Here is a 24,690-nt window from a genome sequence, read left to right on the forward strand (position 1 = left end):
AATAAACAAGCTACCCCTGCTTAAACAAAGTTTCAACGCGAGAGCATTAATTCCTGTAGAGCCGCAATAATTGCGTGTCTAAATCCATCTGACCCACATCTGAATGGCAAACTGATCACATTTCTGAAACTTTTTGAAAGCTTTGTTAAAAGGATTAGTCTTCCGGCAGAGGAAAATGGACAGGCACCTGGGAACTGAATTGAATGAAATGACAAATTGTTTATTCTCTTTTAATTCTGATGTTGTATATATATGTCTTTTTTTGTTACGGTTTTAATTGACTAAACAATAAACATTTACTTACTTACTTACTGAAAAGTAGTAAACTTAGAGTATTGGTCTAAGTTGACTTTTAGTCTAAACTTAGGGCCTGATTATGAGTTTGGCCACTGCTCCACTCTCACACCGCCAAACTTCCGCCGCCACCAGCCCACCACATTACAGTAGGAAAAAAACAATGGTCCAGGACCTAATTCTTTTATAGCCTGATTCAATCAGTGTATATTCACACAATAGGAATGTTCCTGGGCGTTCAATAGGATACGCTCAAATTCATGAATTGGAGCGGATCCTATTGGAACGCCCAGGAACATTCCTATTGTGTGAATATACACTAATTGAATCAGGCTGAAAAGAATTAGGTCCTGGACCATTGTTTTTTCCTACTGCATTATACCCAGGTCCGTACCGTTTTGGGTTACCCCATTTTTATTAATGGTCACCACATTACAAGTTGTAATTCAGGCAGGCGGTCCTATGGCGGCTAGCCCATGGCACTGCCTTTCAACGGCTCATAGGAGAGCCTTAGAAAGGCAGCGCCGTGGGGCAGCCACAGCCCATTCCATCACTACAGTGACTGTAAAGTCGATGCTGTGCTGGAACTGGGCTGCAGAAAGACAGGCACCCAGACACCAGGGGGCCGATTAGGGCCACCCGGTGTCCTCACCGCCACACATTTCATGGTGGGCTCACTGCCATCGAAATGAAGGCAGTGAGGAAACTAATTTTATGCTTGGCGGTGCCGCAGCAGCATTTTGTGGAATAAGACCAACGTGTCACCACCAACAATCGCAGATCCCTGGAGGTTATCGCAGTTCTCTGGAGATCAAACCTCTGTACTCATAATACGGTGGTCGTACCTCTGGTGCAGCAGTCCCCAACAGCCATAGCACCTCCACCATGAGTTTGGTGATCCTATGGACCTCCAAACTTGTAATCAGGCCGTTAAAATGTAGGTTTAAATGTAGACTTCAGGTCTAAACTTAGAATTAGGGTGTAAATTTAGACCACAGGTATACAGTTAGACTGTGGGTCTAAAATTAAACTTCAGGTCTAAAGGTAGACTTTTGGTCTAACTTTACCTTTGTGAATTGGACCCTGAGTTTGCAGTTGTTCACTAACTTTTGAATGCATAACCACACTGGAACCCTCATTTCATGATCGTAAGTAAATTTACTCTATATACATTTACATTATACTTCTGTTACAATGCACTTTTTGTGACTACACAGTACAAATGTACAATGGAAAAACAAGCTTTTGAACACCAAGTTCAATTTAGATTTTTAAATAGCAGTGTGAATCTGACTATCAAGTTTCAAGTTTATTCATTTATGATTTCGGAACTCTGATGATTCCACATAAAAATTTAGACAGTTAAATAAATCTACATACAATCATTATTCAAGTACAAAATAGCAATATACATTTCCGACCTTTTAATAAAAAGCTAAAAAAGTTTGAAGAAGTTAAAAAATGATATAGCAAAACATTCATCAGGGGGATTATGAATGGCCTCAAGAAAGGAGATAGGAGAGGAAATACCCAATTGAAGACAAATAGGTCTCAGCCACTTGCGCCTAAACGCAAGTAAAGCCGGGCACACAAAAAGGACATGATTAATATCCTGATTGGAATTATTACAAAGATCACATAAAGCTGAAGAGCCATACCATCTGGACGTCAAAGAATTCAACGGAAGTAGATCCTGCCTTAATAGAAGGAAGAATCGCCGTACCCCATGATGGAGATTCCAGGTGACATATGGTTGGGCAATTCTCATTTGGCAGGAATCTACGGCCAGATGGACGCCTTTTTTCAAAGTACGTGATTCCCTGTCCAACCTGAAGCTTAGTTCCCAAGAGGCCGACTTCAGGATAGATGTCAACTGATGTGTGGATAAGGTAAGTAAAACCGATTCGTCAAGTTCAAGAAGATCAACTGCAGTTCTAAATTTTTTTACAATTGTCGAATATTCTTTAAGGTTTCCAAGCAGCTCAGTTTTTATGATATGTCTTAGGGTGCCTGGGTCCCCCTGTGCAATATTAAAAACCCACCGCAGTATTCCTGCTAAACCTTGAACCCAACTGCTACGTAGGCCGAATTCCAGTCTGAGTGCGGCTGTAGAGCACGCAGTATTAACCATAGTGAGACTATGCACAATTTTGCCTTCCGTAGAGTTTAAGAAACCCCAAGTTTTTATATCTACTATTTCCATGCCATATAATAAAGATGCAGAGATTTTTGCACGATATACTTCCAACAAGATAGCAAAATGCCGTCTACCAGTTGCCTTATAGAGAGAGACTAGACTTACCTTGAATAATTGTTTTCCGAGTGTTATTGGCTATGTGAGCCTTCTCACTTAAATTGCCAGTAACAATTTTTCCAAGGAAGACATAAGATTGTACCACTTCCAATCTCTGTCCACCTACGGACCATGGGAAATTTGCATATTTCAACTTTTTTCTTCCCGTTATGCACATTACTTTACTTTTTGAAACGTTTATCTTCAAGTGGTGTGCTTCGGCATATTTATGAAGAGCGTGCAGACGGTTATTTAGACCTTTAGGTGTTAAGTCTAGAATCAGTATATCATCTGCATACATTAAACAAACGATTGGGACACCCTCCAACATTGGAGCTATTCCTTCACTTACAGACAAAACGTGGGGAAGATCGGTTATATAAAGGGAAAACAATAAAGGGGCCAATAAGCAGCCTTGTTTTAACCCATTTGCTGTTTTGATTACTTGTGAAAAGCCTCTTTCCCCACCTAACAAAACTCTACACCAGGTTTCAGAATGTAAGGCTCGTGTTAACTCCAGGAGAGTAGATGGCATGCCAAGGTTTGATAACTTCCTCCACAGCAAAGATCGGTCTACTTTATCAAATGCTGTGGAGAAATCTATAAAGGCGCCATAAACTCTCCCTCCACGAATCTTAACATATTTCTCTGTTATAAGCTGCAATGCTGTCAAATTGTCTAAGGTGCTATGTCTTTGCCTAAACCCAGTCTGCTCAAAGGGAAAAATGTCATCCCTTGACACCCACTCATGAATTAATTTAAGAATACATTTTGAAAAAACATTGCCTATGGCATCCAGGAGGGCGATTTGACGATAATTTTGCGGCATATTACGTGCTCCCTTCTTAAAAAGGAGGACTAATATGCTTCTCCTCCATGAGGAGGGAACAGTTTTGCTAGAGAAACAGAAGTTAGAAACTGGGAAAAGAATTTTACTCCACATCTTACTATGTTGTTTTATAACAGAGATGGGGAGCTCATCCGGACCCATTGCACCAGAAGAGCGCAGGCCCTTAATCGCTAATTCAATGTCCTTTTCGGACGGTGGTCCGTAAAGAAGGTTGTCCACTTGTAATCTACTGTTTTCATGAACCCTACCTTTACTAGCAAATAACTTCTCGATGTATTCAACCCAGATATGCTCTTCGATGGGGATTGGCAGAGGTCTAGATCTTAGTCCACAGCCCTCCCCAATTATTGACCAAAATGTCCTAGCTTGACCCTTATAAGCTGCCTCACGAAGTCTAATCCAAAGTGCATCTTCTTTCCCCCTTTTTAATTTAGCCTTCATCCTATTCCTTCGTCTTCTCAATAGGACGATCCTGTGATATCTTTCGTGGGTATATATAAGGTATTGCTCCCTTACCAATTTATTTATTTCAGTGTTAAGATAACGAAGACAGCAAGGGGCTGCTTTAGGATTTTTTAACAGGTGAGGGTTTCTTTGCAATTGAAATTACTTTATTCAAGAAGTCAGAGAAACATTTTAATTCACAACCATCCCAGTGAACCAAATTCTCTACAGCAGTCTCTAAAATACTCGTCAAACCCTCTATTGCCTTAAAATTCCAATAACATCTCCCAGAATTGACTCCAAAATTTACCAGATCACTATTTAAGAACCACGTATCCACAACGGGTGGATTTACATTTACAGAAATTGTAAGTACCTTATGGTCACTAAATTCTGTATCGATTACCAACAGATCTTTCAAAAGATAAAAGGAAGTACTATCCACTACCACATAATCAAGAATAGATTCACTATTAACAGATTTACTATTATTACATTTATTTGTAAAATGAGCCGGAATATCAGAGGGGAGCCTTCCATTTATTATGATACAATCTGCCTCTAGTGATTCCTCCAGTAGTAATTTCCCTCTCTTGTTGGTCTTGATATTACTAGGGAATAAAGCTTGTGGTATATGTAGTGATTCTTCCTTAAGTTTATTCCTAAACAACTCTAGGCTGTAATTGGAAATTTTACAATTAAGATCCCCTAATAACAGTATGTGAGGGGGAAAATCAGAATCTAAAAGATTCTGTATGAAGGAAAAAGCCTTTTTTAAACCAACATTAAAACAAGCATCTGGAGGAATATAGGTATTTATCAATACCAGTGATTTTTGTTGGTCTTCAGTAACGAGATTTGACAAAGTTATTGCTTGGAACAATCTATCAGGGTCCAAATAATGAGCAAAATTCCATCTTATTTTATTCGAGAGTAGACAAGCTACTCCACCCTTAGCATGGCCTCTCCTAGAAGGGATGGCATTGCCATCCAACACATAATAGTCCTTTACCATGGGAAATCTTTCATCAACCCAAGTCTCCAGGAGACAGATCACATCTGCTTATAATGTATATAAATATATTAGTTTTTCAGAATTGTTTTTTATTCCTGCCGTGTTCCATGAAATTATTTTTAAATTGGTGTTAAAGACAGGAATACGGTATAGAAATACAGGTAGATTTGCTTGACAGAACACCTGGCAGCCATTTCCATTTGTGACTTTCTTCTACTAGGTTTGGTTGACAAGAGACAGGGTTTTTGTAAAGCACATGCCTTTCATTCTTTGAAATACAAATTTTTAATTTGTCAGTTTTTAAAGACCGGTCTGTGTTGCCTATAGTTGCAACAGGGAATGTTGGCAGGTTTATACGACTGTCATTACAAGATTTTATGAAAAAAGGAATAACATCAATCCCCCTACATTGTAATCCTTCAGACCATTGTAAAATATGATTTACTATAATTTTGGAGTGAAATTTAACCCTTGCTACTTTCCCAACCTCAGATTTTAAAATAGAGACTGCATCTATGTCATTAGTTTGGATCAATTTTAAACTTTCGATCTCCCGAAAACAATTCGAAAGGACAGTTCTATTTATAATAAGATCCTTATCAAATAAAGGAATGAAATCTAGGAAAGCAGAATCTACACTTTCCTTTTCAACAACTATATTTGATCGATTAGACGACCTTTTATTTTCCATCATATCGGGGAAAGGCTCGGCTAAAGGGTTAAGTTCCGGGAGTAGGATGTTACGGGAATTTCTCTCATCAGCAGATCCAAGAGAGTTCACTGTCCCTGTTGATTCAATGGTCATAATTATTTGGCCAGATTTAGTTTGCCTAGTGTTATCTTGAAGTAAGTTTAGCAAGGGCTCTTGTGGAAGATTTTTTTCAATATGAGTATCTGAGTTTTCATCAAAATAAATTTTCCTCTGCCTCTTTTTAGCATATCTATGAGCAGGTTTCCTCTTTTTCCCTCTATACTTTCTTTGTTTTCCTAATACTGCCTTTTTTACGTCGTTTGAGGATTCCAAAGTAGCCTCTTTTTCTTCGTTTATGTGAGGTTTGAATATAGGAAATAATTCCTTATCACTCCTTTTTCCATGGTCGGACAGTATTTCTATTTCTTGTTCCGGTTCATAAATACAGTTGGCTGCAGCTGTTTTTATTTTTTTTATCTTCCGGGGGATTCCCCTGGATAGCTGTTACTTTCTTTCCAATGATAGCAGGACATATATTATTTTGTTCATTGGGAACTAAATCTAAAATTTTAGAAATATTTCCAGGATCTTTTTCAGACATCTTCTCTAAATTTTTATTTGCTTCTATTATAGGTAGCTTGTATTGTGAACTGGAGTCAGTCTCTTGTCTACTATTTAATAGTACCCTGAGTATCTGTGTTACCGTCTCCAACACACAATCCGAGCCCCCGACAAATTTTTCTAGCAATAATAAGATAGAGGATAGTAGATGTTCTAGAGAAACCAAAGAGTCAGAAATTGGCTTATCCATTATAGCAGGGAGATTGGGCTGAGAATTAGTCATATTAAAAACAGGACTTGATGAAAAATTTACTTGGGAAAGGGAGAAATGTGAATCAGTGGAGGGGGTACTACTAAACAGTTGAAGGCCCGGGGTTGCTAATACATTTGGAATATTAGTTTGATCCAAGACTAATTTATGTTCAGAGTCAGATTGTCTCTTATGCGCTATATCTATATCCGGTAAGGTGAAATCCTTTCCAGTAGTAGCCATAGGAAGAGGCAGACCAAGAGAAACAGTTAGGCCTTCCTCTACTAGGGGAGGGAAACTATGGACTAACAATTCAATAGGTTTGGTGGTAACATCATGGGGATATACAATATTGTTTTTACTTAGAACACCTGAACTATACTTTAATTGCCTCTGTAAATTTGGGGAATCAAGAGGGCCAACCATCTCGGTTTTACAGACAGATGTATCTGAATGTAAAGCGCCAACCTGCTTACTACATACATTAGTTATAGGTTGACCTTCCTCTTCACCCTTATAGTTAGTTTCTTCAGGTTTCAAACCCCCAATCGGAACCTTATTCTTTCCCCTTTCCCATAGACTGTACAATTGGCCTTTTCCCTTTAAAAATAGAGCAGGAGTATCTTTGTTTCGTAGAGGATTTGATTTAGTCTTAGAACAAGTCCTACCCACTAATACACACCCAGATCTTAATTTTTTTGCCGTCATTTTAGAACAAATAAATCTCAGCAAAAACAACCATACAAAATTAAGACAACACAATGGCCGTATAGACACAGGTTACTTCAGGTCCGTCTCTAATTGTAGAGAGGCTGAGAAAAAGAATTAATACATATATCAAATACAGTAATATATCTGGGGGTACAGACCTAAAGGGGTATGCCCAGCCCAGCCTACTCCAGTCTCGGAGGGCCTGAGAGGGCCCGCCCTTTGCCCGGGCTTAGCCCCGGGCTGAGTCCCATGTGCGTCCCGCGTGCGCGTTCTGGTAGATGTTTAAATAATAATAGTAAGGGGCGGGGTCGGGGTCGGGAAGCGGACCAGCTGCAGCTTGTCAGCGCCGCTGTGGCTGCTGGTCCTCGCAGTCCCGAGTTGGCTCAGGGGCTCAGTGTCCAGTCACAGATAGTTCCTCCCTCGTTGACCTCAAGGCGAGCGGCTCCCGCGCAGCGGGGGCCGTGAGAGGTCGATCATATCCGCAGCAAGGTGGCGTTTTCCGCGGCAATGTCCGTGAGGAGCTGCAGCGGCAGAGAACAAAATGCAACAAAAACCGGAGGATGTGGAATCCCACTCCAATTTAACCAGGACTATCATTGTGTAGCCAATACAATGAAATTGTAACAGACATGCTCTGAGTTAAACCACACAAAAATATGAAAATTAAAATAAAACACACACACACATGTTATAAAGGAGATCAAGAGAAACACAATTATGCACATGTCACATATTGCAGATCTTTGAGAACACTTTTAGTGTTATTCATTTGCATTCCATTACAAGTAAAATGCAATTAGCATTACCTGTAAATCGCTTCATACTGGGTTTCTCTTGATATCCCAAATGCTCTTTCATCCTGAGTTGTCCCCTCCCTGTGAGACAAATATAACCAAAGGTTTACACAGTTATTTTCATCCAGACCTCAATTTCCTCACATGCTCATATGTAGTCATATTAACTTAATCAAAACATTAGGATGAAATATGTTGCGTAGTTACTGGTCATTGGCATGCTAAATAAATTAGACTCTGTAGCTAAGTATATATTTGATTTTACTTGGATTAATCCACCAAGCACTTAAATTGTTTGGAGCAACCTAATTTTGGCACCATCCTTTCATGGTGTGACATGCCATATATACATTCATATAGTACCATATATTTATGTGCTTTAATGTCTTTAATGTAAGTGGTGTACTTGACCGAAATAATGACGGTGCATTTGCTGTACAATCCAGATATTTACCTAAGCATGTATACTAATGTTTTCTTTATAGTGGTACCAAATTGCAGTTTCATATATATCTGCATTTGAGTAATTTTGCTAACTTTCACATACTCATGTATTCAATTGAATAGTATCCTGCATTCATTTTACAACTGTATATGTATCCATAATTATGCATGTGAATATTTTTGAAGTGTTTTGTACGTTAACTTGACCAAAGGCCTTAAGCATTTGGGCTCCAATGTTTAATCTTCATTCTGAAAGCTTGCTTGGGTTGCAATGTTTTCTTCTTCTTTGAATGTGTTTTCATATGATTTCATAGTTAGTGAAAGGCACATTGTGTATGAGAGATAGTGAAGCTTGGGAGGTAAACCTTGGGAAAGAAGAGATGCGCTAATGAACAAAGGGAAGATCTAGAGATGGGGGAATCTAAAGACATCCCGATTTTCAGACAATGAGATGGGAGTATTGAATAACATTGCCAAGTGTTACTGTGAGAATGTAGAAAAGTACTAGGGCACATGATGTGGGATTCTCAAATGTTCTGTGGAAGTTTAATTGGTGGTCACACTTTAGCTTTAGTCAGATTCCATTTAGACTTGGAAGGGCACAAAACGCTTTGCTACATTCCTGTTGTGTGGCATTATGCTATGCAATATTCCTGATCTGGGAAACTTCTACAGAAGTCTCTAAAATACTGACACCTTCCTGCTTTACAGGATCTTATTAGGGTTTCCTAATTTAAAAACTAGTTAATTCTGGTTTAGTTGTGGTAATTCAATGTATTCATGTATTGGCAAGAGGACCGAAAATCTTATACTTATCACCAGATTTTGTTCCTTATTGTTTGCATTGCTGTTAAAGAATTCCTTGTATGTTTTATGCTTTTGAGGCTAAACTTTGTCAGATGATTTGGAATGGCAGCAGTGATTCTGTATTTTTACACTATATTCTTGAGACTTGTATACATCAGTTTGACTTTGAATTTGTAACAACACTATTTTTATTCCCATTTATCGACTTTTGGGAACTCACTGTATGGTCAAATGGGCTACACTGTAAATCAAACTTTAGGATGATGTGACTTCTCTTTATTTTTCAAGCATCTAAAACGGAAATTTGGATATTTCGCTCAGTGCTTTGGCAGACTGTAGTAAAACGAGGATAACATACATTTAGTTAGAATAGTTCAGATTCAATCCCAGCCCTAGAGCCCATGTTTCTGTCTGGATGATAGGCAGAGTTCCAGCATTTTGAGAAAGAGTTGTACCAGCGGAGGTGTGAGTATCAATAGTGTTGCACATTTTAATGGCTTAGAATTAGTTGCAGTTTGGTGATTATGTGATGTTTCGTGGAGATGTTTTGAATGTCGTGCAAATGTGGTGTTTAATGTGGAGAACTGAGATGGCCTAAGATCGCGGGACGATATTAGAAAGTATAGAAGGCACTGTATGGTAAATGTCTGCAAATAGTTTTTTATACTTGTTGTGAGACGTCGTTGATAGGACAATTGAGTTAAGACCATTTATCTTTGTGTGTGAAACAGAGGTGTGGTTGGTGTGGTGGGCCCTTTGTGCCAAGGGACGCTCTACTATTTGGGGTGATTGCCTATGGGTCAAGGTCTCATTCCAGTGTGTCAAAGTAGGTCAAAAAGTGTTATTACAAACCATTTCTTGTATGTTTGAATAATGTTGATTTCTTTAGTGAGCAGACAGAGGTATTTGTTGCAATTGCTTTGTATTTGTTTTGAATGGATTATGCTGAAGAGAGTGTGTTCATGAGAAACAGGGTGCACTGCTGTAAGGAGCAAGATTGATGTCACTGTGTGCTGCACTGAGATTGGTTGGTTGGTATAAAGCCACACTGTTATTGGTTGTCTTCATCATAGAGTGTTGAACTGGTATTGGTCATTGACTCTGAATGAGAATTGTGAGTAAACCATTATTTCTTGCTCTGTGATTATTTGTGATTACTGACGTTTGTTGGAAAACTAAATGTTTTAAAGTCATACGAGATTTGTTGAGAGGAGATGTGACAATACCTGATTGAGAGGGAGAAGAGGCACAACCCGAAGATACTCCATGTCATTATATTGCAATAAAATGTAGGGTTTCCCACAAGTTTCTGACTTAAACAATGGCACAAAATCACAGAGACAGAAGGTGCACTGACATGTCAATGCTATGGTATGTTCAATGTGAGAATCATTGAAAATTTGAGGAGGATATTATATAAGATGAAAACACAGCCTAGACCTACAAGGATTGAAGCGCTCAATGCTTGGGAGCATGTAGCTCATGCCAGAAAGAAGGAAAGGTATCAGGGAAGAGCTAGAAAGGCAGTGTGTATTTACGCTGATGCAAGCTGGGATGCAGAACAGAGAAATAGGAGAACTGACATGATAGAGGGAGTAAAATTAGACCTCTCATCAACAGGTGAAGAATTTGAGAAGAGGAAGGAGAACAGGAAATATAAAAGGGACAAGTCAATTGAAACAAATCAGATAAGCGAAAACAGTGACAGTGACTCTAGCAATAGTCTTTTAAATGTGTTGTTGCCAGAACTACCCCAAGACCCAACAGGTGAGTTAGCAAAGGTTTTGAAAACCATCATCGATAAGGCATGCACCATGGGCACAAGCCCCAGCCCCAGCTTACACATGCTTCCAAAAATACATAACGACTTGACTAAACCACCATTTTGCCCAATTGTGTCAACTAAAGGATCTATTCTAGGGCTGGGCGTAGTTTTCGTAGCGCCACTACGCACACCACGCAAAACTTTGGAAAAATCCGGAGGGTCCGTGTGCCCGGGACAGGGGTTCCTCGTGCCTGGGCAGACTCCCTGATCTCCCCGGCCTGGATGGAGCCCGGGAGCCCTGCAGCCCTGGAGCCCTGGAGCCCCGGAGCCCTGCAGCCCTGGAGCCCTGCAGCCCCCAAGCCCTACAGCCCCCAAGCCCAGGAGCCCAGCAGCCCGGAGCCTGGGAGCCCTGGAGCCCTGGGAGCCCTGGAGCTCCGGAGCCCTGCAGCCCCCTGAGCCCTGCGGCCCGAGCCCTGCAGCCCCCGGAGCCCTGCAGCCCCCGAGCCCTGAAGTCCCGGAGCCCTGCAGCCCCAGAACCCTGCAGCCCCGCAGCCCCCGAGCCCTGCAGCCCCAGAGCCCCGGAGCCCTGCAGCCCCGGAGCCCTGCAGCCCTGAGCCCTGCTGCCTCAGAACCCTGTAACCCGGAGCCCTGCAGCCCCCGAGCCCTGCATCCCCCGAGCCCTGCAGCCCCGGATCCCTGGAGCCTCGGAGCCCTGCAGCCCCGGAGCCCTGCAGCCCCCAGAGCCCTGCAGCCCCGGATCCCTTGAGCCTCGGGGTCCTGGAGCCTCGGAGCCATGCAGCCCCTGAGCCCTGCAGCCCAGAGCCCTGGAAGGGCAGGCAAAGTACCCAGGATGGGCTCCATGGGTCCCGGGCAGTCCTCCCCGTGCCTGAGGCCCAGCGTGGGGTTTCAGAGCCCCCATTGAGCCTTGCAGCTCCGGAGCCCTGCAGCCCCGGAGCCCTGGAGCCCTGCAGCCCTGGAGCCCAGGAAACCGGGAGCCCTGGAGCCCCGGAGCCCTGCAGCCTGGAAGCCCTGCAGCCCTGTAGCCCGGGAGCCCCGGGAGCCCTGGAGCCCCAGGGCCCTGCAGCCCCCAGGCCCTGGAGTCCCGGAGCCCTGCAGCCCCGGAGCCCTGCAGCCCCGGAGCCCTGGAGCCTCGGAGCCCAGCAGCCCCGGAGCCCCGGAGCCCTGCAGCCCTAGAGCCCTGCAGCCCCCGAGCCCTGCAGCCCCGGATCCCTGGAGCCTCAGAGCCCTGGAGCATTGGAGCCATGCAGCCCCAGAGCCCTTTTAAGGGCAGACGGGAGCCCACCCGTGGAGGCTCGGGGCAGGCAGTTTGGCGTCATGTTGGTCCCGCCATCTGGTCGCACCTTTCCACTCGGCCATCTGGTCGCACCCAATGCTTTCCAATGGGGCAACCAGATGGCCGGGCTTCCCTGGAGTCCTGATGAGGTGCCATTCGCCTCCCGGATCCCAGCCAGGGCTCCAAGAGGTCGGGCACAATGGCGCCCTGGGTCCCCTCCGCAACTCGGCACGCACGGGTTCCCCGAAAGAGGGGTAGCCTTCCTTCGGATTACTAGGGGCAAGGGTATGCCCGGACACCCTTCCGGGGCTGGCGGTTCCCTGCTGGGGACCAGATGGGCGATGACCAGGCAACACCTCCCAGGCGTCCGGGGCTCCCTCCTCCAGCCCACGGCGTGGCAAAGCACCCGGGACAGGCTCCATGGGTCCCGGGCAGTCCTCCCCATGCCTGAGGCCCAGCATAGTGTTTCAGAGCCCCCCCCTGAGCCCTGCAACCCCTGAGCCCTGCGGCCCCGGATCCCTGGAGCCCTGCAGCCCTAGAGCCCTGCAGCCTGTGTTGAACACATACCCAACACCTAGGTAACTATTAGGAAAAAGCAGCAAAGGATGAAACACGCGAAATTTGCTGATCACCCCAGCCTAACCCATCGTAGAAGGTGCCAAGCCGACAATGAGGTCTGGCAAGGAGCGGCGAGCCATAACTTTCACCACCAATACCAGGAAAAAGAAAATTAAGGTCCCAAACGAGCCGACCAACAATAATTCCCAAATTCCAATCACCCCACCTGGACGGGAAAAGGCCTCTTGTAAGGCCCTCGCTACCCCAGGAATACCAGGTATCCTTCTAGTAGACCTAGATCCAGACTCCAGAGAGGCAGGAATAACAACTACTTGGAAGCAACCTGTGCCCCAGGGGAAGAAAACACTACAACCTAAAATTTACTCCAAATTTTCCTTCATCAAAAACGCAGGAGCATTACTCCAGCTCAACTCCAATAACCAACTGAATCTCCCCTCTCCGTTAAAACCTCAGCCACCAGAAGGCATATCAGAAAACGTCCCAGTCCCAACAGCCCTACCAGATCCTGGGCTGTCCATCCAACCAACTGAACCAGGGGAGAGAAGACACAGCCCCTTAAACATGCCGATCAATTCAAACACAGGGACCCCAAAAGATGTAACGGGACCATCATCAGTTACCTCACCCCCCCTCAATCAACTCTGAAAAAGCCACAGGGGGTGCCTCAGAACAGTCCCCGTTAAGCTACGAAACCACACCTTTTCCATCCTCCCAGCCTCTCCAAGAAGATGAAACTGAATTATCAACGGAACCACCCAGGATCCCCCTAGAGCCTGAAATCACAGTACTGCCTCGCCAGTCTATAAGCCTCCCTCCAGTCACAGGACTCCCCACTCTTTCTGCCCCAGTGTCAGATGTATTCTACTTTACAGGCCTCACAACTTCCCCATTTGAAGATAAAATTGACACAAAGGCACCCAGAGAGACATTTCTCCTACAACATCCGAAATCCTATTTCACCAACTTCATCGACTGAATTTACGAGCTCAATAAATACAGTCACAACCAGGAAGGTAAAGACAATAAGAAGGAAATCTCTCCCACACAGATGATAGTGGATGATTCACCCATCCAAAACAGCACAAATTACAAGCTCCCGAAACATACTCCGGCAGAACCTCATTTTGAAGTACCCTTACCCAAGCAAACCCATACAACGGCCAACACGGAGGGCGAACCAGACGATACAACTCTAGGAGGCATCAACATGCCTTCCCTTACAAAGGAAGAATGGGAAAACTTGGTCACCATATACACATCTGAGGACAAGAAAGAAACAGTCCCCCAAGGATCGGGAATTAATTCCAAAAAGGCAGACGTAAACACTCAGTCAAGCGAATCAGGAATAAAGACCTCCCTCTTAAACACCATGCAACTCTCCACCAAAGCTCTGAAATACCACTCTGACAAAATGGACATCCAGCTCACCCTTCTCAACTGTCTGGCATTACACGTTACCAGCATTGACAGTAAACTCTCAGATATGAACAATTTTATAGAAAGAGCCCAATGCGATGTAGCCATACACCCACCAAGCTGTACCTGCCACCTAATCGTGGAAAAAATCGCCACACTACCGACAGTGATGAGTGATCTCCATACCGATCTGAAAACCATAGGCTCAAGCTCTAAATCAGACAGAGACAGCGCAAATTCCAGCATTACAGAACCAGCAACCGCCAACTAAACCGGCTTCAAGAAGTGGGTACATAAAGACACGCAAGAATCAGCCACCCAAGACCTCAACCCACCCATCACCTGTAACTCACTTAGCCTCAGCAAAGGACCAGTGAAAAGAACAAAGGAAGAAGCAACTTACCCGATGGACCAAATCTCCCAAGTGGCCGGTCAAGAATCGGAAACCGAAACCAAAAGTTCTCCTAAAGCACCCAACCCATCTCCTTCTAAATCTGCGGGGAGTGACAAGGCCATGAATTTAGAACTAACGGCAGTGACCACCAGCCACCCAAAAACGCACGAAGCAACAACTTTAGAAGGCAAGGCTGACCAGAACAAAGGACAATTCTCCAAGTAGCGAAGGAAACAAAGGAGGAAAGGGAGGTATAAAAAGTCACCCATAAAATCATACCTCCAAATCGCACCAAACCCCCAGAACGGCCCTCAGCAGGAGCTCAAAGAAACCGGCACACCAAAAACCCAACAGCTGGACCAGGGCTTAACCAACACCCAGACACCAAGAAGCCAAGTTCAAGTAGTAGAGGACAGCCCCAAGGATCACAATCAACACCCAACAAACCATCAGGAAAAAGCAACCTGTATGCATAAGCCTAGCATATATGGAAGCGATAATCCAACAACGGGCAGACACCCTGTGGTACACAACATCAATCAAATCAAACTACGGCCACTGCATAAGGAGGACTATGCTCAAATTGAAGCCATAACCGCAGGAAAAGAATGCATGAGTAAAAATACTACATCCCTTGAAATCATGGCAACCCAATTTGAAACGCAGGGCCAAAGTAACCTACAACACATAAATCTGGCAAACATCTATATACACCCTCAGAGCAAGAGGAATGGTGCAAAGCAGCTGATACTCGAACTTACACAGCTAATAACGGAGGATGAAGGTTCAAGCTATATTATAACAGGAGACTTTAACATGTTCCTTGCTAAGGGAACAGATGACTGCAATCCAGAAGACGACAAACACAAAGGGAAACAACCTTTACAACGCAACTTTTACAACGCACTACCATTACAACGAAACTTTTGCAACACAACATCCATTACAACGCATTTATTTACAACGCAACCATTACAACGCATGACACTACAACGCACACCACTACAACGCATGTCATTACAACGCAGTCATTACAACGCATACCATTACAACGCATAGCATTACAACACATAGTACCCTTACACTATCCATCACTTACCCTACTGTTGCACCCCCTGGAGTTAGAATAGTAATTTTAACCCCTACGCTATCCAACACTTACCCTACTGTTACACCCCCTGGAGTTAGACTAGTAATTTGTACCCCTACACTATCCAATACTTACCTTAAATGCAATGTAATGTTATGCGTTGTAATGGTATGCGTTGTAGTGGAATGCGTTGTAAAGGTAGTTTCAAAGAATTCGTTGTAATGGCATGCGTTTTATGGTATGCGTTGTAATGGATGTTGCGGTGTAAAAAATGCGTTGTAAAGGTAGGCGTTGTAAAAGTATGCGTTGTAACATCCAAACACCGAGCATGGGGGATCCCCTCCCAGGAGAACTATAAGTGGGGCAAACCAACCAAAACCTTGCAGGATTTGCAGAGAGAACTGGAAAGTCTATTGATGGTAGCACTAAATGGTCGCATGCTAGGGGATAGACCACAAGCTCCAACTTTTCATAGAAACTCACTCAACACTGCAATCGACTACACCTTCCTCACTTTCCCACTTCTTGGCTTAGTAAAAGATTTCAGGATCAGGGTGTCCAACAACAGCGATCACCAACCTCAAGAGCTCACTCTTGGTATCCAGGGAACCACCTTAACATTCGCAAACCCAGACCCCCATCCAACTACAAGATACCAACATAAGAGAATTCAATGCAAAATACGCCACCCAAAAAAGCTATCAGTCGCTGCAAAAACACTGTTGGAGGAAATTAAACCCATCCAAGGAAGCACTGTCCACGCCTGGGAAGTCTTCTCCAAAGCCCTGGGTCAACCAGCCCCACCGGCCATCACAAAGAGTACCAGCAAAAGCAAAACATTTGGGCAGAAACAAGCCAGTGCATCCATCTCTCTTCAAGCCAGCATGCCGAATTAAGACAACTAAGGGGTGACATAAACAGAGCAATACGCTTCCTTCGCCAAAACAACGCAACTGCCGGCACCGTAGACGCACTAAGGAAGCTTCGAACAAGGAAAAAGAAAATTATTTGGTGCGCAAAAAAGGACCACACGGAATCACTTTGGGCCAAACTATTGTATGACGCCAAAATGAATAACAGTGCAAGATTCTGACCACCACAAACATCCTGGCTCTCTCGCTTCTAGCCGATTCCACAAAAGCAACAAGAAAACCATTATTTGTTTGCTTCATCGACTACAAAGCCGCCTTTGACAGAATAGACCGAGGAAAACTGTGGTCAAAGCTAGCTCAATGGGAAATCCCTTCCCCCCTCCTAAATCAACTCATCCTATTACACACCGAGACATGGGTCCAAATAAAACTGGGGAGGGGTACGATTGCGTCCAGGCCTATCCCAACCACCAGAGGTCTAAAGCAGGGCTGCGTTTTGGCTCCTACCCTACTTAATCGTTTTGTGGTTGACCTCTCAACCAACCTAGACAACTGCAACCATCATGCACCAAAACTGGGCGGCCTCCCTCTTTCAAATTTACTGTACGCTGATGACTTGATATTAATCAGCCAAACTCCAGTCGGCTTACAACACTTGCTCCACACTGCAAACAACTTCACCTCAAATAACGGGTTAAAAATCAACCTAGAAAAGTCGAAAATAATGGTGCTAAACCAGCGCAGCACAAAAAAACAACTGAAATGGCAGCTGGGCGAGAGAGAACTTGAAGTTGTCAAAGAGTATAAATACTTAGGAATAATCTTTGACAAAAATGGGTCATACGAACAACAAAAAGAGGCAATTCAAAGGCGAGGGATCCTCCTAGCAATCACTTTAAAAAATCTTAAAAACAAAATTACAGGACCAAACCTGCTCCTGCTGCTCGAAGTGCTTCAAGCAAAGCTGCTACCAACGATAACCTACGTGCATGAAAGATGCACAAACAAAACTGTACGCAGCAACCTGAGCATAATCTCCCACGCCGAAGCCCTTCTGCCCGGTAACTGTCCTTGATTTCTACCACGCACCGACACTAAGTCTAGTGGATTACGATCAAACAATTGACCACTAGATCTATGGACACAGGTGTTGCCATCAGACCAGGATTCTGTCAAAGCCTTCACTCGAACTATGTACTTTTACCACAATTTTATTGTATGTATTTTTAATTAGTCAACTGCTCGTTTATAGAACATAGTAACCCTGTTTTCTTAGGAAATATGAAATTGTGCTACATATGTATTTTTTTTTAAACATTTTATATAGCTGTGTGGACTACTAAGATTTTAATTAATCAAGCAATACAGATTACTTACTTACTTACCCTGTGAAACAGGGTACAGACAACAGAAAGAGACTTTTGCAACGTGAAATGTTTTGGATCAGAAATTTGGACACTTGCCATCCAAAGGGACTTAATGAACGATTGGAGTACAGTTGTTTTTTATAAACAAGTCCACCGTAATGCCTTAGCAAGCGAAATTTATTTATTTAGAGTCTTTTTTCAGTTCTCATGTTTTATTTTACCTTATACATATGCTTAGAATGGCGCTATCACCATAGGCTAGTCATTTGCATAACTTACCACAGTTCTCAATGTTTATTTAGGTTTTACATCATGGTATCTTGTTTGCTACATGCACGTGAATATTAATGTTCAGAAACAGTAACATAAACCACACCGTCCATTTTTTACAATGCATTTTACACATGGAAATCTGTGGATTTACACATTACCATTAGCGTTCACAACAGTCATTCAAACAGGCACCACAGAGGGCACGCTGCAACACAACCCTGGTCTCACCGACGATGCCATCCGACACCGCCACCGAGCCATTGCTCGCACCGTGACCTGTGGGCACCGCACTTCGCACAGCCACACTTCACGATAAAGCCTTGGTATCCCCGACGACGACGCTCCACGCCAAAAACGATGCTGCTGCTTGCAACATGGTTTGAGGGCACCTCTCATAAAGGTACAAAGCACACCACCCTCATCCAGCACTGCAGCCTTGGCCTACCGATGCTGGTGCCATGGACTCCAGTTTGTCAGCCAACGATAGGGCTTCAGCAACGACGAAGACGCTGCTTGCACCGTGACTTGCCAGCACCATGACGAGCACCGCCTTCATCTCGCACCGCGACCCTGGTCTCACCGACGACTCCTTCTGATGCCGCCACTGAGCCGCTGCTCGCATCGCGACCTGAGGGCACCGCACGCCGCACCGCTGCACTTCTCACTGCAGCACACGATGTCTGCCGAAGCCAGCGCTCCTGACTCCATCAAAGAGGAGATCAACCTGCAAGGCATTTGACTTTGAGGGGCCTGACAACTCCTACACCGGTCTCCAAACCGATGCCTGGGGACGCCGTGTTTTCGGAAGCTCAACGAGAGGTCATCGAAGGTACTGTTTAGGGTCTTCCTGACACCGTAGCTGGCCCGCGACGCCGCAGTCAGCCAGAACTGTTTGGATTTGTTTGTTCCCAATGCCGTGATAGCCCCAAACTCCTCAAAGGAATTGAGTCTGTCCCTATACAGATAAAGTCTAATGTTGTTCACCCAAGAACCCTGCAATATATTCTCACCCCTGAAAAAATTGTTGGATTTATTCCGGTAATCGAGAAAATGATTCAACAAGGGATTTTGAAGGCGATTCAGTAGAGCCCATGTAATTAACCCATTGTCGCTTACAGAAGCCCAGTGGAAAGTATTGCATAGTTAGAACCTCAGAAGGATAAACAATATTGAGGTTTCTTTGAAGTTTCAGGAGTAGTTGAAGCTTCATGCTCCAAGGAGTATCATCTGCACAAATGGCTGAATTAACTCTCTCATAAGAGTGTGCTGTGTCTTAGACCAGCAGAGAGTGTCCATTTTCACTGATAATCAGTATAGCTTTGGTGTTGTTCACAATTTTAGACAGTTATGGTCTCAGAGGGAGGCTTATGACCTCTTTGCGGTCTCCCATCCAGAACAGAGAAATACATGAGGAAGCTTTTTGAGACATTGCAACTGCCTCCTCATAACATGTTCTGCTCATTGTAATGGGTATGATTATGTGATGGTTGGCAACAGATATGCTGACAAGGTTGTACAGTATTGCGCTCATAATGCTTGCACCTTTAATGGGCAGCACACTAATGAAAGAACAGCTGGGATCAACAACAACATGTTTGTTAACAAATGCTCATACATGGGAGGAAGTCAAGAGGATTCAGGAGGAAATATCAGAGGTAGAACAGCAAAGTTGGATTAAAGTAGATTGTGTCAATAGTGATGAGGATGATATTTGGGTTTCAGGAGATTGAATGAATACCCGTGTTACCTAACAGTTTATTGCCACCATTGGCCAAGCATTATCACAGCCTTACTTATGTAGGTAGAGAGGCCATGGTCATGTTTTTTAGACAGGCCTAGTTTAATGATAGGTTTAGATTGCTGGCTGAAGCCTTGTGTCACAGACGTTTTGTGTATCAACAGAACAAAGTAGGAAAAAGAACTGCAGAAACACTGAGCCACATAGGAAGATCAGGTGGTCCCTTCAGTTGGATGCAGTTAGATTTAATTGCAATGCCCATGTGCAATGGTTTGAGATAAGTCCTAGTTGTTTTGTGCATCTTTTAACACTGGCTTGAGGCATACCCAACCAGGAGGAATGACAGTCTCATTTGAGGGAGGTAATACTTAGGTTTTGCTTTCCGACTTCTCTGGAATCAGACCGGGGAACATATTTCCACAATAAAGTCTTGAGAATGTTGTGTGCAGCTTTACAACTTGAACGGAGACTGCATAGTAGCTGTAGACCCAAGGCTTCAGGTCTGGTGGAACAGATCAATGGGGCTTTGAAATCAAGGCTTTCGAAAGTGTGGGCTTCTATTGTCCACTCATGAGATCATTATGGGCAGATCTATAAGACTGCCAGCTATACCTGCAAATGAGCTTGTGGACATTATTGATGACATGATACTTGATTACTGTAAAAGACTGACCGATTTGGTGCATTCTGTGACTCATCAGTTTGAAACTGCCACAGCCCTGCATCAACCAGGAGCAGTGTAATAACCTTACTCCTGGTGAATGAGATTTGGACGAAACATGCATAAAAGAGTTGTCTGGAGCCCCATTGGTGTGGTCCTTTCCATGTGATTTGGTCACACCCACTGCTGTGAAGTATGGAGATCTCCACAGTTGGGTGTATGGTGCTCAAAATCGCCAAATTCTGTGTCCCCTTGATGTTGTAACTGCACCTCTCCCAGAAGTGCCAGTAGTGGTTGAGATATATCATGGGAACAGGTTAGTCAAGCTGTGGGGGACCAGCAAGAGCCTGAAGCAGCATTTGTTTGGCATCAGGGGGGTCTTGCGGAGTCAAAAGCTGAAGCAGATGCAGGAGAGTCTCGTCCTGTGTATAGATGACTGAATCAAAATCAGACACTGACAAAGGGTCTAGTGCTATAGAAGCACAAGTGGCAGCAGGAGAACTTTGGCTGAGAAGGCAGGAGAGAGGGAAACTGAATCCCCAAGGAAAAAGTGGGTTCTAGACAATTCTGGAAGACACTGAGGATTCTGATTTGAGTGACAGAGGAGGTTATGTGATTGCTCTCAAAAGATCAAAACAAGCTAGAGTACCCCATTGGAGATAGTCATCCCTTAATGGACTTACTTTGCCAAAATTACATAGAGAAAGAGAGAGAATTCTGGGAATTTGGAGATAATAGCAGCAGTCCAAATGAACCTCCTTGAACTAAACATTTTGTTTAAACTGCGATTTGAACTTGCTCTGCCATCAAATAGACTGAGATCTTTTATTGCAGATGAGACTATCGGTGATCTTGAACTGTACAATTATTAAAGACATTTATATAGATTGGTAGGAGAAGAAACAAGAACACTGAAGCCCAAGTCAGCTGAAGGAGAAAAAGGTCATTAGATGAGACAAAATTGCATGTAGATACATCCAGAAGCGATTATTCTGCATATGCTTATTTTAAACTGCGTAATGAGTATATTGACACTATGGGTGTTAGGGATTGCTACGTGTGTATGCAATTGCCTGCATCAGCTGCAGACTGTATCACTTCTATCATATCCCTTTGACTTATGGTGTTACATGTACTATTTGAATGAAGCTTATGCATGAAAGGGAACGTTTTAAATATTATTTTTCCAATCAAGATTTCGTTTTTTCAGAAGTTCCCATACTTAGTTTCCAGGAATTAATAAACGCTTCTTTAAACCCATCATGACAATAGACACTGCCAATGCTCACAGACACAATTTGACTTGCCTTCTAACAGAGGTTGAGAAGATATTTCTACATTTAGCTCAAGACAGGAGGAGAGGAATGGAGTCTAGGTCAAAAACAGACAACAGACAAAAACATGAAGAATGAGCATAAGTGGACTAAGGAAGAAATAGAACACCTAGTGACAGAAAATCAATCAGAAGTGACACTACATTGGAAACATGAAGGGAAAGTATGTATAGTTTGGAGATGTTTTTGTTTGCCAATAATTTTGTGGGAAAGAGTGATAGCAACCATATATTTGAAGTTAGGGGAAATTGGAATTTATTTTTGATGGGTGATGATCCTGTTATTCCTGAAGTTTTCTATATTTGTGGAGTGCATGCTTATTTCACATTGCCCAGAGGCTGGTATGGTACTTGCCACCTGAGGTGTACATCTCAATGATCCTGTGTGGGAAACGAATTCCAGACATAAATAAGGTGTAAGTGCTGGAGTAGTGGGGGATTTTTTGGGTGCAATGTAGGTGTCAATTTGAATGTTATCATTATTAGAAAGTTGTTAGAAATGTGTTCACTATGTTCACCATAGTGGCTAGATGGCTACTAGTAAAGCCGGAACTTGATTAGATTTAGATACGGAAATGGTGGCTATCAGGCTCATGGTTTTGCAAAACTACCTTGTGTCTGATATCCTGCTTGCAAAAGAGGGCAGAGTCCGCCAAATGCTAAAGGTCCAGAAATACTGCACCTACATTCCTGACAAGAGTAAGAATTTGAAGAAGTTTATCAAGAATATCTCTGATTTCTACAAGGGTTCGCAGGAGTTGGAAGTAACAGGTGTTTGAGAAGCCATTGGGATTAGATTGTCTGCAGTAGGCAAATGGTTTGGAATCTTGGGATGTGTAATTTTAGGTGCTATTTTGAAACTTCTTGTGATAATTGTTTTTTGTGTTATATCCCTAGTAGTGATCGTTAAGGGATATAGGTGTATGAAAGTCACCAGGTGAGTATATACTTTAATGACATTAAACAGTTGAAAGAATGTAGATGGAAAATACTTAAGACCACAAGATTTTAGATGATCCATCTAATAAGATTTAGGGCCCAATCATGAGTTTGTCAGTGTGGGAGAGGGCCGTCATGCCACCGCCTTGCTCCCACACCGCCCACACCATCCTAGGGACCGCAAAACTGGTAATCGGGCCCTTTGATCTTTAATGGTGATGGGTTGATTCACCATAAGAGGGGGGACTGAAGTAGCATAATTTCAGATCCTCCATTTTACATTTTAACTACGCCATGTATAAGGGCATATATTACCATATATGTGTGTGCTTTAATATCATTAACGTAAAGTGGTGCACTTGACTGAAATACTAAAGTTGCATTTGCTATATAAACTAGAAGTTTATATGAGTGTGCATACTAATGCTTTTCTTATAGTAGTACCAATTGCAGTTTTCAGATATATTTGCATTTATATAGTTTGAGTATTTTATAAGCTCTGATATACTCATGTATTCTTTCGAATAGTATCTTTCATTTGTTTTTATAACTGTACATGTCTCTATAATCATGCATTTCAATGTGTTTTGAAGTGTTTTGCTATTCTAACTTGACCAAGGGCCTTAAGCATTGGACTCTAATGTTTACCATTCAACGTGAATGCAATCCTACACATAGTAGATGATGCTCTGCTTGCTCTAGACCCACAATGAAACCTGTCTCTTGCTCCTTTTTGACCTATAATCCGCATTTGACACCGTAAACCATCCCAAACTATTGGACTGTCTCAAAAATAGGATGGGATTATCAGGAACAGTCTTGAAATGGTTCTATTCTTTCCTAGAGAATAGCTCGCACATATTCCTAGTCAACAATGAGCTATCCCTTCCATCTCCAATTCAGATTCGGGTTCCACAAGGATCAACTCGATTGCCATCACTATTAAACCTGTACATTGAACCATTAACAGAGGTATTACAGCAGGCTACCATTTCCTTCTACATGTATGCAGATGACACTCAACTGTATATGAAGCTTACATCACCAGAAGAGATTGTCATAATGAACCAAGCACTACTGAGAACTGTGGAATGGCTAGATGACAATCATCTTAAGCTCAATATCAGGATTAAGGAATGGAACAAGATGATCACTGGGCTAAACGGATCCTCGATTCTAGTAGACTCAACCAAATCTCTGGGAATCACTTTGGATACAGAACTAAACATGCAAACCCACATCAACACAATGGCAAAAACGCTTGATTTCATATGAGCTACCTCAAAAAATTGAAATCGTTAATCGAATCACATGATCACAAAATGGCAGTCCAAGCACTGGTCATATCAAGAATTGAGTAGGGATGCACTACCCTCTCAGGGCTTCCTAGGATCTCTACAGCCCCCTCAAAAGCATGTCTCAATACTGCAGCCAGACTTATAACGGGATCAAAAAAAATTGACCGCATATCGCCACATCTGAAGGCACGCAACTGGCTACCATTCGAGACAAGAATACAGTTCAAGATTGCATGTATCACACACAAGGCAATACACCACCAAACTCCATGCTACCTGGCCCAGAAAATCACATTATCAGAAGGAGTTAGACCCTCCAAGGGGATCTAAAGATTTTTGCTAAAACCAGCATTCTTCCGTAAGAAGAGATTGTACAATAGAGCGTTCATGGGAGCAGTACCAAGGATCTGGAATTCGCTCCTACCGAATATTAGGAGAATCACACATGCTCCATGATTCAAAAAGGAGACTAAGGCCTTTCTGATGGGTACATTTCTGCCATAACTAACACCAGGCT

The 24,690-nt window shown here is 43.3% G+C and overlaps 1 protein-coding gene across 1 annotated transcript in view; it reads right to left on the minus strand.

Annotated features, from left to right (window-relative positions):
• LOC147698093 (acetylserotonin O-methyltransferase-like) overlaps positions 1-24,690 on the minus strand; it is a 607,642-nt gene that overhangs the window by 369,834 nt on the left and 213,118 nt on the right. Inside the window, exon 4 of the mRNA XM_086934770.1 lies at positions 7,916-7,984. Coding sequence (XP_086790896.1) covers positions 7,916-7,984 — 69 coding nt within the window. The remainder of the gene's footprint in view (positions 1-7,915; positions 7,985-24,690) is intronic.

Source organism: Lissotriton vulgaris, chromosome 8 (assembly GCF_964263255.1).
Source record: "Lissotriton vulgaris chromosome 8, aLisVul1.2, whole genome shotgun sequence".
NCBI lineage: Eukaryota > Metazoa > Chordata > Amphibia > Caudata > Salamandridae > Lissotriton > Lissotriton vulgaris.